The sequence below is a fragment of the Macrotis lagotis genome, chromosome 8, assembly GCF_037893015.1.
Source record: "Macrotis lagotis isolate mMagLag1 chromosome 8, bilby.v1.9.chrom.fasta, whole genome shotgun sequence".
Taxonomy (NCBI): domain Eukaryota; kingdom Metazoa; phylum Chordata; class Mammalia; order Peramelemorphia; family Peramelidae; genus Macrotis; species Macrotis lagotis.
This window is the reverse complement of record NC_133665.1, coordinates 31,264,241-31,287,745: the sequence shown is the minus strand read 5'-3', so window position 1 is coordinate 31,287,745 and position 23,505 is coordinate 31,264,241. Positions and strand designations below refer to the sequence as shown.

The 23,505-nt window shown below is 36.9% G+C and overlaps 1 protein-coding gene across 1 annotated transcript in view; it reads right to left on the bottom strand.

The window, feature by feature from the left end:
- The window catches only part of LOC141496420 (uncharacterized), a 91,858-nt gene extending 69,977 nt beyond the window's left edge, over positions 1-21,881 (bottom strand). Inside the window, exons 1-3 of the mRNA XM_074198969.1 lie at positions 21,796-21,881; positions 9,494-11,798; positions 7,351-7,465 (exon numbers count right to left, since the gene is read on the bottom strand). Of these exons, the coding sequence (XP_074055070.1) occupies positions 7,351-7,465; positions 9,494-11,798 (2,420 nt within the window). The 5' untranslated portion in view covers positions 21,796-21,881. The remainder of the gene's footprint in view (positions 1-7,350; positions 7,466-9,493; positions 11,799-21,795) is intronic.
- Between the last annotated feature and the right edge of the window lie 1,624 nt (positions 21,882-23,505).

The following is a 23,505-nucleotide window of genomic DNA, read 5'->3' as shown; positions in this document are numbered from 1 at the left end:
ATCAGACCTTGTAATGACAAAAAGTATTGGACATTTTAGCTGACCCATAGGGTATGATGATAAAGAATGAGTGATATATATATCTACCTTTGTACTCCCACAAATAGTGGCAGGGTAATAGATAGCAATAGACAGAAAGACAAAATTATAATTCAACAGACACTACAATCTCAAAAAATTTAAAGAATATTTTCTATTATTATTTCATCATAATGATAATCAGTTCCTTTTGCTCTAAGAGGCAAGAGACTGCGAATTTAAACTTCTTCCATTAATTTGTTTTGTTGCTTTGTTTGTTTTTTGTTCTTCATAAAAACTTTTACTCAACAGTCTTGGTTTCACCATCTATACGTTTAGGGTTCTAGGTCAGATGACCTCAAGAACACTTTCAGCTCTAAAATATTATTCATTCAGAACATCCATGAAAATAAGAAGAGGCATGAAGATTATAGCAAATACAATGAAATGAATTCCTCATCATAGGAAAGAAGCAAAGGCTGGGAGCCCAGGCATGATACAGAGAGTATTCTTTCTCAAATATATATGACCTCTGTTGATCCTTCTGACTGGGAGATTCTGTCATGATGCATTCTATGCATGGTGGTTCTCAAAACATAGGTCAATGTTAACCCTATCTTTGACCAATGGCAACTGAAAAGGATTGACAGATTGCTCTGGGAAAATATATTCTTTTGGACAATGAATTTAAAGCTTGGGAAAAATCTTTAGAGGCTGGTGTGAAACTAATCCAAAGTCACATATCTATTTGGGGCCATTGACCTGTCATCACTAGATTCCAATGACTCTGGAGAAAAGAATAAGGCTGATGACTTTGGATAGGTCTGCCTCTCTTAAATCCAATTTATTTGTAAGTCTAAACATCACCCTCCTGATGTCATTGGTCTTCTTCCATAACAAAAAACAAACAACAATAACACATAGCTGTTAAATATCTGAGATGTGTTTCCAGCTGAGGTTCTGTTGACTCCAAGTCTAGTATTCTGTATCCTATACATAGTTTGAGTCAAGTTTAGAAGTGTGATTTTAGTATTTCAAATTAAGGTACAGTTTTGAAAGATTCATATAATTTCCCACCTGTTGTTCTTTTGGGCTACATCATTGTCTCTTGAAACTCACCTTCCAATAAGATCACAACACCTCTGGAACTTATGCCATTTCAGTATCAATTGCCCATCGAGCCCTTCCCTAATCTCCAACTAGAGAGGTGGAGAGTGAACATCACAGACCTTCTCTCAGATCCTCCACTTAAGAAGGTGGCCATCTCATTGTTTCACACCACATTGCTCTCCTAGACTTCATCTCTGTCTCATTTTTCTGCAAAATGACATCAACTCTGAAACTCACACCTTATCAGTACCTTCCCCTCCCATCTTCCTCCCCTCCCCTTTGCCCCCTAAGGTTCCTCCAGTTGCTCTGATTGGAGAAGATAGAAAGTGAGACATCTTCCCAGATCCTCCACTTAAGGAATCAACATCATTTCCAACCCAACTGCAGGATTTCATCATGTTCATCACTCCCCCACTTTAGAATTTCTATCTAATTTTACTCATTTTAATTTGTCTTATTAGATTGTGAGCTTCTTGAAGGTGCAAGGACTTTTTGTCTTCTTCGTATTACCCTTAGTATAGTGTATTGCCCATAGTAGGTACTTAATAAATATCTACTGAATGACTGAATATGGATGGGAGAAAAAAAAATAACCATGTAGGTACAAAACCATTTGAAAAGTACAACTGTCAATTCAAGAAAATAACTGACAGTATTTGTTGTTAATGATGAAATGTGAACTTTTAAAGAAAAAAATTCAAATTTTGGAACATTTGTCGCATTTTGTACCTTTTTTCAAAGAAACAATTGCTAAACACAATCTATCCTTGAACACTTTTACAATGTGGATGAAATTGGTAGACTTACACAATAGTTTATAGGTTCTACCTTGTCGTGACAATAAATCTTATACCCCTAGGAATAAGCAGAACAAACACAGTTTGAAAGGATTGACTAAATCTGCACAGACCATTGCTATACAAACACACAAATCTCTGGGGTTCAGAAAGCTTAATTATTCTCAGGTTTTTAAAGGTATCACACATTTACCTGTTGCTTTCAGAAACAGAAAAAATGTGCTGTTTTTGCTAATAGTTTCTTTCATATTATGTACTGTGGGAATAACATTTCAGAATTATAGGCTTAATTTAAATTCAATTTAACAGCCACTTATTAAGTTCCTCCTGTATTCACATCGTTGTGACGCCAGAGGAGAAAAGTTTAGAGAAGGTTATGGAAGCTAGGTGTCACAGTGGATAGAGACAGGAAGAACTGTGTTCAAAACATATCTCAGACACTAACTAGTTGTGTGACTTTGAGCAAATCACTTAATCTCTGTTTGCCTCAATGTATTGAAATTAGGAATAACAAGTAAATAGCTCACAAAGTCATTGTGATGCTCAAATGATATCATATTTGTGAAGTGCTTAACACAGCACCTCATACCTTATAGACAATATGTAAATACTTATTCCCTTCTCTTTTAAGTGCTTACATAAATCACATCTGTCTTCTGAGGAAGAACAGCATTTCCAAATATATAACATGCATGTACTATATGAATACATATTACATAAGTAACATACAAGGAGATAGAGTTAGTTGGATGGGTGGATGGATGGCTAGATGAATGAATGGATGGATAGCTGGATGAATGGATGGATGGATGGATGGATGGATGGATGGATGGATGGATGGATGGATAGATGGATGGATATTCTTTAAATACAAAAACTGAAATTAAAGGATAGAATGTAGAAGGTGAAAAAAAGGTAATCACTTAATGATACCTTGGAATGAGCACCGTTCTCAGAGTCAAAAAACTCAGGTTGAAGTTTCCTCACTTTCTTATTCTGTCTGATTAGTAATTTGGGAGTTTGGTTCATTTGGCTCATTCTTATGATGTTTGTACTTCATTCTTTTTTTGGTTTTTGCAAGGCAATGGGGTTAAGTGACTTGCCCAAGGTCACACAGCTAGGAATTATTAAGTGTTTGAGGTCTGATATGAACTCAGGTCCTCCTGACTCTAATGTCTGTGCTCTATCCATTGTGCCACCTAGCTGTCCCCTCCTCAATTTCTTAAGCTGTAAAATGGACAAAATAATATCTATACAACTCATCTCATAGACTTGTGAAAAAAATATTTAGAAACTATCAATACTCTAATAGGAGTTATTATTATTAATTATGAATATATCTAGTTTATTTTCCTGATTTCTACATATGAATACACAAAGATCTAGACAGATTAAATGCCTAGGTCACAAGCAATTTATGGCTGGAACTAAGACTCCAGGTCTTCTGACTCCTAATGAATAAATATGTTTTCCACTAAATTATATTTATTCATTAGCACACATAGAGGATTGTCAAAAAATTTTTAACTATTCTTATGAAAATACAAATGTGAAAAATGGATGCCTTCTAGGAAGTTACTACATTACTGAATAGTAATTTGCCAAAAAGACTCAATTCTATTATTTTAGCACCTGTGTGACCTTAGTAAATTCATTTAACATCTCTAACCTTGGTGTATCCATCTGTAAAAGAGAGAGTTGGACTATAAGATCTCTAAGATTTTCTCCATCTCTAAATCTGTGACCTTAACACAATTTCTTAGAATCTACACAATCATAGTTTTCACAACTCTATGAAAAGACTTCAGAGGTTACCTAGACTAACTTGATTTTATAAATGAGAAAAGTGAAGCTCAAACTTTCCTAAGATCACACAAGTAGAAAGAGGTGGAGCCAATATTTGAACTCTAGGTCCAGGACTCTACCTCCTAGACCCTCATAATTGTTTTCCTATCATTTTCCTCTGTAATCATTTTTTCACTGTCTTCTCCCTTAGAGAGCAAAAAAAATAATAATAATGGAATCTTAGAAGTTTATCTGGGAAAAAACCAAGCTTCCTTCATAATGACAGTGTCTCAAATACCAATCCATCTCTAGAGGCCAAAAATTTCAGCCATGAATGCTTGCTTCAACATTTAGCAAACTAGAAAGAAAAGGGAAAGGCTAAAAAAGAAAAAAAACATACATACATACATACATACACATCAATAAATATATCATGCTTTAGTGTAAATTTTAAGGACTCTTTCCCTCCACCTCTGCACCCCTGACAACCAATTAGCTACCACCTAAGGATTTAGCCCTAGTTAGTACAGAGATAGATAAAATTACTTAATGTAATTTCATGCTTGGTCTGGGTTTTCATCAATTCTATTTATCAAGAATCCTGTTTAAGGGCTTTGGATAATTCAAAGCACAGTCATATATGCACTTCTTATAGGCAACTGCATGTCTTCAAAAACAGTTTGCCATGTGTCAGCACTGAGCTTCCAGGCATGGAGCCCCAAGTTCAAATCCTAACTCAGACACTTAGTAGCAGTGTGATCCTAAGAAAGTTATCCAACTCTCAATTTCTTTGATCAAAAGATGAAAGTTACAGGGGGCAACTAGGTTGCGCAGTGGATAGAGCACTAGCCCTGGAATCAGGAGTACCTGAGTTCAAATCTGACCTCAGACACTTAAGGCCACCTGTGTGGCCTTGGGCAAGCCACTTAACCCTTACAAAAACCTTAAAAAAGAGAGAGAGCTACAGAGGCTTCCATCTCACAGCATTACTATAAGGAAACAAATGAGAATATAAGTTAAATGCTTTATAAACTGTAAAATACCATATAAATGTAAACTCTTGGAATTATAGAAATACTACATTTACTTCAAGGTCAGAATTCCAATCTCAGCCCTCCAAAAGACAGCCCTCAACTCAGTCTCTACATTAAGTAATTTTATCTATCTCTGTACTAACTAGGACTAAATCCTTAGCTAAATCACCACAAAAAAGCATCATTAGTATCATAACTAGTATTTATATAGAATTTTAAGGTTACCTGGGTTTAGGGGGATTAGAAAGAGTAGTATAATATGAACCTTGAATGGCAGGCATCAGACTTTAGATTTGCTAAAACATGTAATAGGCTAGGAACCAAATCTGAATATTTCTGTATAAAGAGTACTCATTTATTTTAACAAATAATACCATCCAAACCAAGAACAAATCACATTATGATTTATTTTTAGATTGTAGGCTTAAACCATAATCCTTTAGAAAGATGATGCTCTTTGGATTTGAATTAACCAGGATTTTGAAGGTAATGGGAATTCTCAAGAAGGTGTGATGATAAAAAGACCCTCCTAGCAACTCTAAAACAAAGTTTGCCTTTGTCAGATTTTGGTTATGTTTAATTAAGCCATTTAAGTTCTAGTTATATCAGTCCTTGCATTGGATGAAAGGTCCTTCTCTTAACTATGAGGGGTAGAGATCATGGTTTAGCTTTATCTCTTCTCTTCTGCTGTCAAGTCCCATTTCTCCCACATAAGATTCTCTTAGAATCTTCCAGTCTCCAGGTTCTCACTTCTCTAAAACTCTTCCATTTAGATGGGAAAATAATCTTCAAGGGCATAAGTGACCACATGACTCCCCTCCTCGAAAAATCTTCAGTGATTTTCTATTGTCTTTGGAATAAATCAAAAGTTCTTCAGGCTAACATTTAAAGCTCTCCACAAATAGTCTCTCTCATGTCTTTACCACCTTATTTCACTGTACCCCCCCCTTTCACACACTAGCCAAATTATACTAGTGGTCTATCTCTGTGAATTCGTCCAATCTATCTCCTGTGCCTGAAGGCATGCCTTCCTCATCCCTGCCTTTCAGATTCTTGCTTTTCCTTCCAAGGTCATCACAGTATAATAGAGTGCTGTATGTAAATCAAGACTGACCCGTGCCTGTCATTGCTAGCTATATGGCCCTGGACAAATCACCTAACTTCTCTGTACCTTAGTTTCCCCTTCTGTAAAATGAGTGTAGATTGAGTGACCTCCAAAATCCCCTCCAGCTCTAAATCTATGGTATTTCAAAGACTCTTCATCTCTTTCCCATGTGAATATGTTCTCTCTCCTCTCTCTCTCTCTCTCTCTCTCTCTCTCTCTCTATATATATATATATATATATATATATATATATATATTCATATAAGAGTAAGCACACATAGGTGTGTCTATGTATGCTGTATGTAGCATATATGGACATAGACATATACACCAAAACAAATCCCATATATCAAGAGTCACTGAGTGTACCAACAGCTGGGAGGGGGAAATATTCACTTTATTTTTGTGGAGGTCTTTTGCAGAAGTGACCAGGCAATCTTTTTTAATAGAAAGTCTGATCTCCAACTCTTCTGCATCATTCTGATTGGGGGCCACTTCCCTCTTTGGACCAGCTGGAAGTAACTTTTCAGCTCCCACCTTCTGATAGTGAAATGTATATGGACCCAGTTTTCAAGCTGTATCTTGGAGGCCTGACTTCCTACCATAATGACACCTGCATAATCCATGAAGTTCGAGAAATATTAATAAAAGTGCATATTAACTGAATTTTGTGTTGTTCCTTCTTGAAGTCAAATTCTGGTTTGGTTAATATTTGTCCTTTTTTTCCAATTAATATACTTTACTTGATGATTATTCAACAGAGAACCAAAACTATTGATACCTACTGAAAATTATATATCATTTATTTGGTACCTACTGAAAACTACATATCATTTATTTGTAATTATGTCCTACATTTGATTCACCCTTCTATATTGTATACTATGACCATGATTTTAGAACCCTGATAGGAATTTGATTCAGTGATGAATCAACTGTAGAACAAGAAATTCGAGGAAATGAAAGAACTTTCCTGAGAATTGTGACTGATATTAATGCTTGTCACTAATGGTAGAACATTAATGGTAGACAAAAGATAAGTCTGTGCTAACATATTTAATTTAATTATTATTTTAGGAACCAAACTCATGGAGGTCCCTTATTCAATACCTATAAACACATGTATATAATCTTGCAATATAAAATGTGCACATATATCTATATGCACTTTTGTTATGACATAAACACATGTGTGTTTTGCACATGTAGATCAAAGTGCACCCTTGCAACATGCTATATTGCTATTTGTCATCTATATACACATGTGTGCATGTGTGTAATGTGTAAATATATACACACAGTGTCTAACAATACCTTGAATAAAGTAAGTACTTTGTAAATGTAGAATTTGTTGAATTTCAAGATTCCAATTTACTGAGAAGCACAAAATATTCTCAAAGTTAGCAACTTAGCTGTTCTGATCTTAAGGAAATTTGTTTAAATCAGTTTTTAACTGCTTGAAATTAATATTGTATAACAGAAAAAAATAAAGCCATCAAACCTTAGGTCCTGTTCTCCATGCTCGTAAGAAGGCCATGCCACACTGGATTTCTCCCAGTAGTTCTTATAACCAGTTGTTCTGGAGGTAATTTTTATAGAGGCAGAAAATGGCCTCTCTAATAAAAAAAAGACCACAAAGTTAAAGAGGCATGATATTCAACATTAAATCTATGCATTGAATATCACAGATGTAGTTTAAGTGTGATTTCCCAAATGCTTATACATAACTTATACTGTGATGTATTAGTCAGAGGATTTAGTTTATAGAGAAAATTTTTATGTGAATCTTGTGGCCTAGTTGTAAAAATATTCTCATGTACAAATTACTATATAATGTGCAAATTGACAGAAACCTTTTAAAAAATCAAGAACAATAATCTGAATGGAGTAATCTGGACTTTCCCTGAGGGCACCAAATTTTAAGGGCTGCCAAAATTTAAACATATGATTTTTAAAGATTGCATAATTTTAAAAATTTGTTACATTCATGTTGCTAGTACATGTGCTCCTTCAACAGTCAGAAATAATGGAACGTCACTCTTAGTTAGCAGAATTAGTAGAAATCAGAAACTACCAGATGGTAATATTGCTAATAACACCCATCTGTGAATAACTCTAGGAACTAATTCGCCAACAACTCAACTGAATTCATCGTAATTACTTTTTACATTATTTTCCCATTTAAAATTACAAAGTAGATTTGAGGGTACTTTTCACTACTGCTAAGATTCAGGTATGTAACTTGCAAAGGGTACCAAAATTGCATCTCTTTAAAACAAACAGAATACAGAAATCTCCAGATCAGGTTGCAACTAAGGAAACTACCATTCTTCATCTTTCACAGTATTCAAAGAAATTTTCTTAAAGTCTGAATGACTCACAAGTATCTTCTAATGGATTTTGCTCATCCTAAGTCAGAGGTACATATTAGTAATCCTCTTTCAAGGTGTCAAGATACTTGAATTATTTTTAAATGATGGGAGGGAGGGGGAGAGTGAAGGGAAGGGAGGGAAGAGTAGGGAAAGAAAAGAGACAAAGTAAAAGAGGGAGGGAGGGAGAGAAGAAGAGGATGAAGGAGAATAAAATAGGAGAGGGAGAAGAGGAAGGAGAGGAGAGAGAGAGACAGAGAGACAGAGAGATAGAGAGAGACAGAGAGAGAGAGAGAGAGACAGAGAGAGAGAGAGAGAGAGAGAGAGAGAGAGAGAGAGAGAGAGTTGGCTGCTTAGAGGAAAAGGAAGAGTTGAATTTGGAGTTAAGAAATGAATCTGAATCCTGGTTTGGGTTTCAGTTTCTGATATGTAAAAATTGAATATTGATATTTGCATTACCTATATGGGCATAATATAAAGGAGATTATATAAACTCACATAGATTTCATTCGCTTAAGGAGAGTAAAGGGGAAGAGGAGACCTTAATTCAGCTGTGTGACTATGTCAAAGTATGACACCTTCCCCACCAAAACAGATAAAAACTCTACAACATAGTTATAGAAAGCTGACTGAGGGGTATTTAAAGGTAAAGCGACTTATCCAGAGTCCACAGATAAAGGGCAAAACATGAACCCAGGTTTTTCTTACTCTAAATCCTGTTCTCTGTGTGTGTGTGTGTGTGTGTGTGTGTGTGTATGTATATATATGTGTGGGGGGGGTCTATGTGTGTGTGCATGTGTGTGTGTGTGTTTCTGTATCTATGTATGTCAGAGTCTGTGTGTGTCTGGGTATGTAAGTATATCAAAAAAATGAAAAAGTTTGTTTAACTCCATTATAAGAGATTTTAACTAAATAGTCTGGGTTGGATTTTTTTTCTCTATGAAATCAAAATGATTTAATCAATTTCAATCCACGGTGCACTCTGAATTAGGAAGACATGCACTATTTTCCAGGGTTCATTATTAAAATGTATTTTAGATGAAAGGCACACGAAAATGCTGATTTACATATAAACTACTAGGTTGCAAAATGAATAGAATCATCAGCTCATTTTAAAACAAATAGGTGAAATATATATTCCACAGAGGAAATGTTATATTATTTGTCCTCAAAAAAACCATCTTCTAGATTGTTTTTAATTAGCTGGAGGATTTTTAGTCTACCAAAATAGGAGCTAGAATTAGCAAACATAAATCAATTCTTTCATTACAAGACCTTCTGGATGAAGCTTTGACTCCTTAATAAGATTGCTCAAAGACTTTGGAAAGAGCTGTTTGTCAGTAGTTTCTTCTTTAACAGAGTCATGCTGAATATTCTCCTGTCTTGGTTTAGCAGTGTCTCTGCAACCAATAGCTTGGAACATTCTGCTCTCACCATTAGATCTAATTTCTTCACCTCTGTCTTTCTCCTCTGGATCCCCTTTGCTGGTATTGTTTTCCAAAAGCCCAGTAAAGTGGTTGGAAAAAGATGAACTTTGTTCTTCTGAATTACAACCCCTGATCTTGTTCAATTGTTGCAAGTAAAAAAAATATGTCTCCAGCACACTGGCTCTCTGCTCTGATTTTTCTGACAGAGCATCATCCCAAGAGATCCTATGGCTATCATCACCACTTCCTTGGCTGGATAAAGAATCTTCTGAAATGGTTTCAGGCGGGTCTACCAAGACAGGATAACTTAGGAAAATATTCTTTTCCTTGTTCTCACAAGTCATCTCCTTAGTGATCAGTTTGGATGTCTGTGTAATTTTTCCATCTATCCCTGTTGAAGAAAACAGATTAACTTTCATATTGTGACACATGACACAGTGGTGGTCTGAGGTAAGTTTACCTTCTGAAGTACATTCAGAACAGACCTTAGAAGTGACATTTTCTGAGGCATCTCCTGGTGAATTCACTTGAAGATTAGAAATCTGAATAACTGAATCATTCCCCCAATAACTCTCATGAATTTGTCTTTGGTCTCTTTTATGGATTTCACTTTTGCCAACATCAAATTCACTGTTAGCACAAACTTCCTGCCTTCCTCTTATTACTTGACTAACAAAAGTCTTATCTGCCTCTTCTACACACTCAGGTAGCAATCCATTTTTATAGTTGAAATCCCTTAGGGAGACCACAAAGTCTAAATCCCGAGAGAATGATTCTCCTTTTCTTATTTTGAAGTCATCAATAGGAGAGTCAAATTGGTTGGGAGACCGCTTGCTGATAACGATTGAGTCACTTATACTCTGGGGGCTGTCAACCTGAAACTTGGATATGGAGTTTTCCCCGGGTTTCCAAATAGTTATTTCTCTTTCTTTGGATTTTTCACTGACATCAGCCTCCCATCCAGAGAAAATATTGCCTTTCAGCCTGGCACTCATTGTATGAAGACTTCTGGAAGACAAGGAAATTCCTGAAACTTCTTTAGAATCTCTAAGCTGAATACCCTTTCTAAAAGTTTTCCACTTCTTTCCATTTTCATCTGTACATTCATCTTCAGAGCTATCTGCTAGTGGAGTCCAAAAGTAATCATTTCCAAGCCAATCCTCATTGGTTTTCTCAAGAAGTCTCTTTTCACAACTGTCTTTGGGTTGTAACTGAACACTGACTATCTCAGAAAGTGTACTTTTTTCTTCTGGGTTACTTTGATTTTGAGAATATGCATTTCCAGGTCTGTCATGTGTTGGCTGAACAAGACTAGGTTGCTTAGAGTCGACTAGAGGTGACATTGGAGGTCTTTTCTCCTTCTGAAATATAGTTTCCTGCCACTCACTGGCTTGATTACCAGGAAACCTTCTCTCCTCAAAAGAACTTAAATGGTCCAGAGAAAAACTTGTCCCTGATAAACTGTCTGTAGTGATTGAAGAAAAGCTAAAGCTTTTCTGAGAATCTGTGTGTATCCTCAAGTCATCATCTTGGGACTTTGAGGGAGGGTGGCAGGAGCTTATAAAGGCATCTTGATCACAATCTTGTACTGTTTTGCTTTGGCCAAGTAGAGACAAAGTAAAGGGTGGATTCTCATCAGGACTCTTCAGCTCCTGGTTTCCATGACATTTGCTCAGAAATCTATGGGCCCAATTCATCACATGCCTTAGTTTCTGTGTTTCTGGAACCAGTACATCATCAAGTAGGGAAAGATCTAATTCAGAAGGACAGCTGTTTCTCCTGCCCTCTGCCTGGACTCTCTGGCCCATCTTAGTTTCATCTTCTTTGGATTTTTCCCCAATCACTTTTGGTAATTGCTGACCCAGATTCATATCCTCACTGGCTACAGAGTAAGGTGATTGCCAATGACCTCTTGAAGTGGAGGTCTGACTTTCTGAGGAGTTTGTTTTGGAACCCAGAGGAACTCTTGGGAAAACCTTGAGTGTTGATATATTGGCATTTTCAGGAGAACCAGTCTTGATGATCCCAATGCTCTCATAGTAAGCCACTCGTCTGGCCCGCAAGAGCTTCAGCTCACAGGTTCGAGGGGAGTCTGTCTTAGCAACACAGTCACAGGATTGCCATGCATTTGTTTTTCTGGATAAATAATTCATCTGCAAAGAAAAAGGCAGAAACTTTCAAACCTTGGTAAACTAGTCAATCTTTTATCTGCAAAGAAAGAATTGCTCAGGCTGGGATTGAACTAGTGTTCTGATTAAACCCGTTAGAGCGGTTTTGTAACACAAGAACAAAGCGACTAATGAGCTGTGGAACAAGAAAAGGAAAAACTTTACCATCTGGATTTAATTACATTTAGTCAAGATATGGTTCTTGGTCACCAAACAATAAAAGGGCAACTCTGACTTTTATAATGGCATATGTTCATTCAATGCATAGAAATCCCAAGAAGAGTTTTAAATAAAGATACCAAATTTTTTTCAAAGATGGCTCTCAGTTAAATTCAACAACATTTATTAAGGGCCTACCATGTTCAAAGCACTGTGCTTGTCACTGAGGATAGACAAAAAAAAAAGATAATTTGCACCCTCAAGCATCTTGCATTCTACTACTAAAGTATGTACACAGAGAAGTAAAGTAGAAATATATACAAAGCAATACAGAGAAATTTCAAGAGCAATAAAAGACCAGAAACTGGAGCATCACAGCCTACAATATGTTTTGGAAGAAATTCTAAAGATAATGAAGCAGAGATAAAGTGGGAATGAATTTTATGGGAGAGCCATTTGTACAAAGATAAAGAGGAAGGAGATGGAATATTGAATTCAGTGAAGATTTAGCAAGTTTGGTTGGAAAAAGAATATATATGAAAAGTTGGAATATGTGTATATATATTATATTATATATATATATATATATATATATATAAACACATATAATAAGGCTGGAAAAGTAGATGGGAGTCTACCTTCTGTGAAGAATTTAAACGTCAAGCTGATTATTTTGCATTATCTTATAGGCAGGTTATCAATAGGGAGTCATTGATGACTTTCAAGTTGGGAAGTGAAGTATTCAAATCTGCTTCACTTCTGCATTTATAGTGTAGGCGACAAAGTCACCAAGGACAGTTTCCTAATATACTCCTGACATTAGAAACAGAACAATAGTGTCTTTAAAATGTGCCCCATAATACATTTAATATCAATTCACACTTATATAACTGGGGTCTCTATTAATCTCCTCCCCTTGCTCCCCTACCCTGTCCACAGCTGAATCAGAACACTTCATTTTTGTCTTTCCCATGCTGAGCACACAGTTGACATTTAACAAATACTTGTTAATTGACTGATTTGTAATTCTCACAAGTCCTAGGACAATGTCAGGCATAGTAGGTGCCCGATCAATTCTGGTTACTTGTTCTGATTGATTGATCTCAAGCAAATGTCTATTCCGATTTTCCTAAAGCTAGCTCTGTGTTAAAGTGGTTATTCTCAGCACTTTAATAGTCCTGCCCATTCCTACATATAAAAAACTATCAAGAAAAGTCATCTTTCTCCTTTGTAGAAACTGACCACTAGACAAATATCTTCACCTATTAGCACAGAGGGTTTGCTATCCCTACTTGCAGCGAAAGAATTCTCCTCTCACTTCCTCTTTATCAAGGTCCACATTTTCCCATCTCTTTTCCTTGAACATCATCATTAAGTCCATTTTTCCTCACTATCTGGGGAGTTTTTTATATATAGAGTTCCACTTCTAGAGCAGGCTAGTTTTAGGGAAGATATAGACATAGTAAGTCACTAGAAATCAAGGAACAAAATTTTGCCTCATGAAATGTTTTTGCCTGTAGTATTTGTATAAAGGTAGACCTGGATTCAGATTCTGCCTCAGGTATTTACTAAATGTGTGGTCCTGAGCAAGTAACTTAACTATGTTCAGTTTCCTTAGCTCTAAATTGAGAGCATCTAAAATCAGACTCCATCCACTTAAGCTCCTTTGCAACTTTAAATTTACAATCTCAGAACCTGTGATTTCCCTGGTGTGAGGAATTTTCCATTGCATTAGTGCTAACAGTGCAGATTGGTTACACCTCTGTAACCTGTAGTCTTTTAGAGAGATTCAGCAGCATAACTTGAACCCAGAATTTGGTTAAGCAAATTAAATAAGGTCCCATTTCATCAAGATTTCAGGGCAGGTTTGGGGTTTTTTGATTTTGGTTTTTAGGTTTTTGCTTTGTTTTGTTTTTTAAATTCTGCTGCAGGTTTTGTGTCAAAATAATCAGTAGCTCAAGTTTTGTTTTTAAATCCAAAATTGACAAGAGATTAATTCAAACATAAACAAGCTGGCCTGCCAATGAAAAAGAAAACATATGATGGAAAACAGAAGAACTAACATTCTTAAAATTTGTTTCGCACCCACTTAAGAACACTGTACAGACTGGCAGTGTCACTATAAACAGATGTTTGTTTAATAAAGTCTATATCTTATTCTTTATTTAATGCCAACATTTCCTTTCTGACAGTACATCATTGTTCCATCAGGAGCTAGCTGCAAGCCACCAAAAAAATACAAGCAAATCTAGTCTTTGCTCCTCCTGCCTTAGACTGCAGTCTACAATTGCCATCTACAGGCTTAAATGAGATATGCTAGCTGTCTGAGCTCTTCTAGCTCAAACCTGAAGACCCGAGCAAACTAGCACTCAGGAAGTGAAAGACGGGGTTACAAAAGATACCCACATCAGTGAAATCACAATCACAAAATTCTGAATTTAGAACTGGCAGGGACCTTAAAGAAAAGAAAATAAAAGAATCACAATGAAAAGGGAAGGAAAAATAAAGCATGGTAGGCTGAATGTGTTAGAAACAGAGAGTGATTTTAAGGATTAATGAAGAAAGCATATAAATGGGGCAGCTAGGTGGTGCTGATAGAGCACCGATCCTGGAGTCAGGAGACCTGTTTACCTGAGTTCAAGTCTGGTCTCAGACATTTAATAATTACCTAGTTGTGTGACCTTGGGCAAGTCACTTAACCCCATTATCTTGCAAAAAAGAAAAAAAAGAATGCATATAAATGAAAGCAAAAGTGATTTTTGGTCTAAGATATCGTACAAAATAGCAAAAGAGCTAAACACATATGGGAATCCTCAAATTCCCTAGTAAGAAGATGAACTTATTAGAAGTCTTAAAAAAAGATCTTTAGATTGGGTCATTTATGAAAGGTCTTATGTATCTGTCTGAATTCCTATTGTCTCCTTGATGTACATTGTGTTTCTGCAAATTAAAAAAAAAATTTATTTTTGTTATTTTAAAAAATTACCTTTTTAATCACATGTACAAAAATATTTATAGCAACTCTTTTTGTTGTGGTAAAGAACTGGAAATTGAGGGAATTGGCTGAACAAGTTGTAATATATAAATGTAATAAAAAAGCCTGGAAAGACTTACATGAACTGATACTGAATGATGTGAGCAGAACCAGGAGAACCTTGGACATTGTGTGATGATCAACTATGATAGACAGAGGTCTTCTCAGCAATACAGTGATCAAAGATAATTCTAAAAGACCTGTGATAAAAAAAATGACATCCACATCTAGCAAAAGAACCGTGGAATCTGAATATAGATCAAAACATACTATTTTCACTTTTTAAAATTTGTTTTTTTGGGGTGGCTAGGTGGGGCCATGGATAGAGCACTGGCCCTGGAGACTTGCCCAATGTCACACAAAAATTGTGTCAGCAGCAAAACTTGAACCCAGAACTTGCTTAAGCAAACTAAATAAGGTCTTCTTCTGGTAGAACATTTTGAACTTTAATTGGTCTGATCAGCCACAGTCAGACACACTGTAATTTGTCTCTAATACAGGAAAATTATTTTGGTCTTCTTCAATAATGAAAGAAAACTAGTCAGGATTGATGATGTTTTTAAAGGATGAATTTTGCATATATATATATATATATATATATATATATATATATACACATATATATATATATGTATTTCTACACAAAGTATGACTGTCGCCTGGTGTTCTCACACTGAGATAATTTTATGGATTCCCACATTCTTTGTAGGTTAGGTTGTTTTGAGGTTTTTTTGCATTTTCTGGCAGTTGAAATTAATCTTATTTTCAACATATTGTTGACTGATTTCACATGGCAGGTTTGTACTAATATCTGTGACTCAAAATGATCTGTATTTTCTTTTACCTGGCTAAAATCTGGGGAGGCACACAAATTCAGAGTCCACCAGTGTTGAACCTCATAAAGCTTGAAGTCACTAAGCCAGGGTGGGTTAAAATGACAATTGCTGGGGCCGCAAGGGGGCACAATAAATACAGCACAAGCCCTGGAGTCAGGAGGCCCTGAGTTCAAATCCAGCCTCCGACACTTAATGATTACCTAGCTATGAGGACTTGGGCAAGCCACTTAACCTCATTGCCTTGCAAAAACCTAAAAAAAATGACAATTGCAAATTTGCCTTCTCAAAAAATTTTTTGATTATATGTTTGTCAGAGAATCCTCATTCTCTCACCTAGTAATAAATTTTATGAGCTTCTGAGACATTCCTAATCCAGGATTAGCATTGCGTATGATGCACTTACTATAGGGCTATTACTCCCTTTTATCTTAGGTAACTTTTTTGTATGTCTGAAAGGAAAATCACCAATCCTAATTGAATATTTTCTTCTTCACTGAGAGAAATAGGACCTCTTGGGAGAAGCATATATATCAATAAGAGACAAGACTGAGAGTAAAAGATAGGAGGCCAAAATAAAAGTAAAGATATTTATTAGCATGCTAAGGAAGACTGATATCTTGCTGATAGTAGCTTCATCTCCCTAAAGTATAGATTTAGTTTTTATAACCTTTTAGGCCCTGCTTATAGTACACAATCAACAGACTTTGCAGTCATTTAGAATAGATAAGGAAAGCATTTCATAAGAAAGCGAGGGGATCAACTAAGGCAAAAAAAGAACAGTGGCATGCAACTGCCAGATTATCATCAGAATAAGAAAACATTTACTGTTCAAGGGCAGAAGAGAAGAGCCCAAATTCTTCTATAAATATGAAAGAAGTCATTTTTAGATAAAACTAAAGGATGTCTTGTCCAATGACAGCAAGTAATTGTTGCGAAAGTGAATGAGGTCATCAATCCCATGTCCACGCATACGGGTTAGAGACCCCAGGATGCTTTAGGAATTTAGTTGATCAAGATGCTGTAAAAGGATTGGGATTCCTGTAACTATACACCCACACCAATATCCCCCATACACAAGGTCTAATATGATGGTTTTTAAAATGTAAAGGTTCAATAAATGTGTTAATTGGATGACTAAATCTGATTTATGAATTTTCATTATTAAAATACCTTTTTCAGTTTCTCCCTACCTTCTGCCCCAATATAGGGCTTATCACCAACTACTTAATTCAATTTATCCATAGGAAAAATTTGAAGCTGGAAGGAAGGACTGAAAGAAGATCATTTTGAAGCTTGGTAGGGAAGAGAGGAGCCAGTGGGTGAGGATCCAAGTGGTACAGATGCATGCCAATGCCAGTGGCCAGCTAATTGAAAGTAAGAGGTGCTGCTACCTTGAATTGAATATAATCAAGAGCAGGTTAAGCCATGTCTGACTCACTGAGCTGCTTAAGAAGTAATATATTGGAACAGAATTTTGCTGCTTTGCTGATACAGGGATGTGGTGGATTTGTCCCCTCTTCACTTCTTCCCCCTCCTGCACTTCATCCTGTCTGGTGAACTGGCATTGCTTACCTTAAAGTGTGTTTATTTACTGTCTGTACTTTTATAATAGTTTTTTTATCTCCAAATAAAGATAAGCTGGGTTTTATTGCTTTCTGAGTGTTTGCTGTGAGAAGACCACAATAAGGGGAAGGACAAAGAATGCCTCTGAATAAATAGCCCTAAACATAATGGTGAGCCTACACTAAATCAATATCAATCCATCTCTGTCTCTCTCTCTCTCTGTCTCTCCATCTGTGTGTGTGTATGTGTGTGTGTGTGTGTGTGTGTGTGTGTGTGACCCTATTAAAACAAGTGTGTCCCCTCCTCCCTCCTGGAAAAGCCTGGAATGAGGGACAGACTTGATGATATACTTGATAGGCTTGGAATTAGAAAGAATTGGATTCAAATTACAATCCTTATACTTTCTAGTTGAGTGATCATGGACAAATCCCAAATATATATATATATATATATATATATGTGTGTGTGTGTGTGTGTGTGTGTGTGTGTGTGTGTGTACTCTCAACTGTACCACATTACCTAGTAAAAAAAAGAAAAAAACATAAATCACATTGATTATGCTATTATTCAGTTGAAAGAGAGAATATTAGCTTTCCCCCTCCTGAAATCAAGACTATCTCCCACCTCCAAATTACTTTTAGAAGTCTTGTAATCTTTTAGTCAGATTGAGGAAAAGATATCAATGACTGCTAGCACTTTGCATTAAAGCTCTAGAACAAGAAGTCAAAAATTCAGTGACAACTGAAACCATTAGATAGTGTAGCACAGCTGCTTTAGTCCTGATCTTGAAGTCTGGAAGCTCGGGCCACCTAAGCACTTACTTGCTAAGTGACCCTAAGCAAGTATCAATTCTAGACTATTTGAATTTGGAGTAGTTCCTGAATTTATTTTCCTAAAATAATTTGTCAATGAATCAATCTATCTAATAGATGGGAGGCACTTGGCAATCCAAGTACAAAAAATTTAGCAATCTCTATTCCTGAGGAGCTTAACATTCTAATGGGGGAGAGAACATGCACATGTAAAATAGATATGATCTAAACATAAAGTTAATATGAATATATATAAAATAATTAAATACAAGAGAGTTTCATGAAGGAGGACACTAACAATGGAAAGAAATTAGAAAACTCTTCATGAAGAAGGTGGTTTCTGAGTTAAATTTTATTTTATTTTTTAATTATTCTTTTTTACATTTTTACATTATTATATTATTATTATATTTTATATTATTACAATAATCTTTTGTGGGAGTAATCATAAGACCCCTCCCCCCCCAAAAAAGGATGAGAAACCTCAAGAATAGTAAGAGAGATAAAAACAGTGTACTTCACTCTGTGTTCAGATTCAATGGCTTTGTCTCTGGGATGAATTGCCTTCCCTATCATAGCCACCAGAGAAGTTGCTTCAGTATTTTTCCCACAGTTGCTATTACTAGTTATATTTCCCTCCTTTCTACTCTCATCTATCCAATTATCTCTCTCTCCTTTCATCCTCTCCCTGCTCAGAAGTGTATTGCAGCTGAGTACCCTCTCCCACAATCTTCCCTCTCTTCTATCACCTACTCCCCCCTTTCCTCTCCCCCCCATTCCCCCTTATCCCATCCCTTTCCTCTCATTTTTCTCTAGGGTAAGATAGATTTCTATACCCTAGTAAGTATGTTATTCCTGAGTCAAATTTTAAAAGGAAGAAAAGGATTGTGAGGTGGACATGAAGGAGTAAACTAGTGATTATTTACTATTACTATACATTTCTTGATCCATGCATCAGTTAACTACATAAATGAACCAGCACAAATAGCATAAATGGAATCCCACCTTGTGATCACATCTATTGCAGATAATGAACCCTGGAGAAGTGTAAAGGTTCCACCATGATCTCCTTTCTTCTCAATTATGGGTTTAAAACAGAGGCTTTTTAGCCAAACACTGGTGTCTAGCACCATTGACTGAGGTTAGGACTAGAACCACGCTCACCTAAGGACCCCCTCGCCCCAACTTTGCCCAACTGCAGTAGCCTTCAAGGTCAATGCAGCTTTCACAATAAAATATATGGGAGAAATAGTAGGCCGAACAACCAAAGAAGGAAGATTAAAAACACAACTGCTAGAAATAACCATCCTAGACTGGCCTTAAATTGAACACGTCCTTTTTAGGGCAAAATTGTATGCCTGTGTTCTCTCTTCCATGACATACATGGGAGATTACTGAAGCACTTCTCTGCAGAAGGAGACAATGTGGGCTAGAAGAAAGAAAAGAGACTTGATTTCAGGAGAAGTCTGGGCTGGAATTCTCCTTATAACCCTTATTAATTATGTTCCTTGGGCAACAGAGCACAAAGGAGGTCATGCAACACTCTGCAATACTTAATGTACCATATAAATGCCAATCACTGTTCAAATCTTGATCAATGACTTTTTTTACTTTTAGATCAGTTCATTCTAGATACTGCTAATATGTAGATCTCACATTGATCCTTCCTTTCTCACAAAGAAACAGTTAACCAAAACCAATCTGCATGGTCTCTGACAGTATATGCAACATTACACATCCATAGCTCCCCACCACTCCAATGAAAAAAGGTCATAATACCAGTTATCACCACGGGGGGGGGGGATTATTACGGTAATGACTGTAATACTTTAACTTACTTAAAAAGATGCATGAGTGATTCATCAGTGTGGGCATCCTCTCCACCAACCCATGAAACAACCTCTTAGAGAACAATTCTAATTTATTGATCCTAAAATCGAGCAAATAATTTTTGTTCTTCAGTTTATCCAATTTTCTGTGATTATATTTGGTGTTTTCTTGACTTTTTTCTTGGTTTGCCATTCCCTTCTCCAGTTCATTTTACAGATGAGAAGACAGGCAAACAGAGTCACACAGCTAGTAAGTGTCTGCAACTGGATTTGAACTTAAGTCCTAATTCCAAGGCTGGTACTCTATCCACTGTGTCAAATGTTTAGTAGTAATTCCAATTAAATACTACTTTCTATCACAATCAAGAATTTAAAGTCCTTTGCAACCTAACCCCAATTACCTCTCATGGACTTTATTTTGTATTATTTACCTTCCTGAACACTATTGTCCAATCAAACTGGCCTTTCTGTTCCATCTCCAGCCTCTGTCTTTTTGTACAATAATTATCTCCCTACCCTCACACCCCCATATCTAGAAGGTACTCAGCCTCAACCTCAAGTTTTTTCTTTCCTGTTTGAATCTTTCCTGATTACCCTAACTTCTAGTGCCCTCTTTCCCAAAATTATCTTGCATTTGCTTTTTAAGTATTCTTTATAAAATTATTTGGGTGTAAATTCTTTCTTCCTCCTTAGATTGTAAGCTGAGGTCAAATATTATTTTTTCTCAATCTTTCCATATATTCAGTGCTAACAAAGTACCTAGATACTTACTAAATGATTGTCATCAGCCAAAATATCAATCCTTTATAAGTTTCTGGGACCTACATCACACTGTTCCATTGTCTTAAAGGATGTAGTATTGCCTTTGGATCAAGATGAGACCTAGAAATAACTCATAACTATATAAGGCTTAAATTTTTTCCAAGTGCTTTCCTCACAAAAAAAAAAAAACTCTGTGGGGGTAAACAGTGCAAATATTATTGATCCCATCTTATAAATGAGGAAACCAAAGAAGTCATCTAATTCATTCATGGGCACACCAGAGAACAGGGACACCATCTGAATCCTGTGAAAGTTCTTTTTTTTCCCTTTCATTTTTAGGTTTTTGCAAGGCAAAAGTGGCTTGCCCAAGGCCACATAGCTAGGTAATTATTAAGTGTGAGAAGCCGGTTTTGAACTCAGGTACTCCTGACTCCAGGGCCAGTGCTCTATCCACTGCGCCACCTATCCACCCCTACCTGTGAAAGGTTCTAATTGGGCATGTAAACTTATGAAAAAAGAACTACTGAGGGATAGATAGATATTGGTAAGCACACATATACATGTATATGTGTATGTGTTTGAATATGCAGTGTTCCAAAAGTCTTAGAAAAGTTTTTAGATGTATGTATATTAGTTATAGGTTTAAATATTTCCAAAACCGTAGCTAAATTTAAGGATAAATTCAAAAGATTAAAATTAATAATAATAATAATTTTATAGTGCGTTTTCTTTGTGAAATTCTCTAGAAATGTCATCTCATTTGATCTTCACAACTGTCTTGGAGGCAGAGCTCTTCTTATCCCCATTCTGCAGATGAGTTTGCAGTTAGGTAGAAGCTAAGGGACTTGCAAAAGGTCAGTCTGTCTGCTATCACATGTGAACTCAGGTCTTCCTGAATTCATGTCCAGCCAAAAAAATTCAAAACATTACACCTCGGGACAGGCTGATTCTCCCCAAATCCCCAGATACTGCATCCCACTCCCCTACCTGGGCAATCGAATCCGGCTGCTCAGTGGGAGCGGAGAGAAGACGGACTGTTCACCTGCACAGCTGGAAGAGAGCGGGGTGGGGCTAGAACGCTCTGTATCAAGCGGTCCCCATGGAAACCGGAGAGCTGGGGCGGGGGGGGGGGGAGGAGGGAGCTTCCTGATTGGAGGCTTCCCCCATCCCTCTCCCACCGCTGCCTGGAGACCGACTCCGGCGCCCACCTTCTAAGATGCTGCTGTGTCTGAGTCCCGACGCAAGTTGTGTCCAGCCTGGAGGGTCGAGGTCCGACCAGGGAAAGGACGAGGAAAGGAGAAAAATGACAAAGAGAAAGCCTTCCGTTATCCTTCCTTTCTCATCTAATGACTAACCTTCCCAATGTGGGAGGGATATTGGAAATGTCCTTCTGGAACAGTATTGCATGGTTGGTCCTGCCTCCCATGCTCCCGCGGAGGGTGCCCGGAGCAGAGGATTCCCCGACTGGATTTCTCAGTCTCTGGACTAAAGCAAACTTTTTGTTCCTTCCCATCCAGGAGGCAAAAAACAGGTGATCCAACCAGGTGTAGGCTCCGCAGGTGCAGCCGATGTGCCACTAGAGGGTAGCCTTGCCCCGTTCTCTCGCTCACTTGGTGTTGCCAGAAATGGGGGTTGTCTCCTTCATCCCACTCCTTGTAAGAGCATAAAAATCTTAGAGGATCTTAGGTTGAGAGCTTGGATTCACAGAGCGGCTTAGCAACATTTTGGGGTGACATGGATCTCTTCTGAAAGTCCTGTGGGACAAAATGGATTTATGTTTTATTTATCTTAATAGTATTTTTTTGCAATTGCATGAAAAATCATTTTAGTAAAATTTCGAGTTCCAAATTTTTTGCTCCCTCCTTTGCGTCCCTCTCATCCTTCCCCAAGGGAGAAAGCAATCTGACATAGGTTAGAATAATGGTTTTATATGCACAAAATAAAATAAGAAGATTACAATGAAAACTAATTATAGTGAAATAGTTACCAAAATACCTACATTTTATGTTATTTCTATAGTGCTTTGCTTTTTAAAGTACTCTAGAAAGAAATGTCATCTCGTTGATTTCCCACAACATCTTGGGGATAGAACTATTTTTTAAATTTATTTTTTAGTTTTTGCAAGACATATGGGGTTAAGTGGCTTGGCCAAGGCCACACAGTTAGGTAATTATTAAGTGTCTGAGGTCAAATTTGAACTGAGGTACTCCTGACTCCAGGGCGGGTGCTCTATCCACTGCGAAGCCTAGCTTCCCCGAGGTAGAGCTATTCTTATCTCCATTTTGCAGATGAAGCAGAATTAGGTTGAGGTTAAGGGATTTAACTGTGATATTCCAACTCTAGGTAGATGAAATCAAGTTCAGCTTAGATGAAGATGAAATCGTGTTCAACTCCTTCCTTCCAGACATGAACAGGGTGATTAGATGATTCATCTGAAGTTTCACAGTTAAGTAACAAAAATCAAAATTTGGATGTTAGCTTAGTAGCCTGAGGGAGACATCTCTTCTGTGGTTACTTAATTGAATTGAATGCTTAGGCCACAAACATCCCCCAATTAGAAGTCTGACTAAACCTGAGGATCCAACTCATTTGGGAACCACAAACAGAAGTTCCAAACAAAGCATCTAAGTCCAGTGGGAGCTCAGGTCCAAGGGGAGATGCATGGATGACATGAGGCAATGTCTCTGTCCTCAAGGA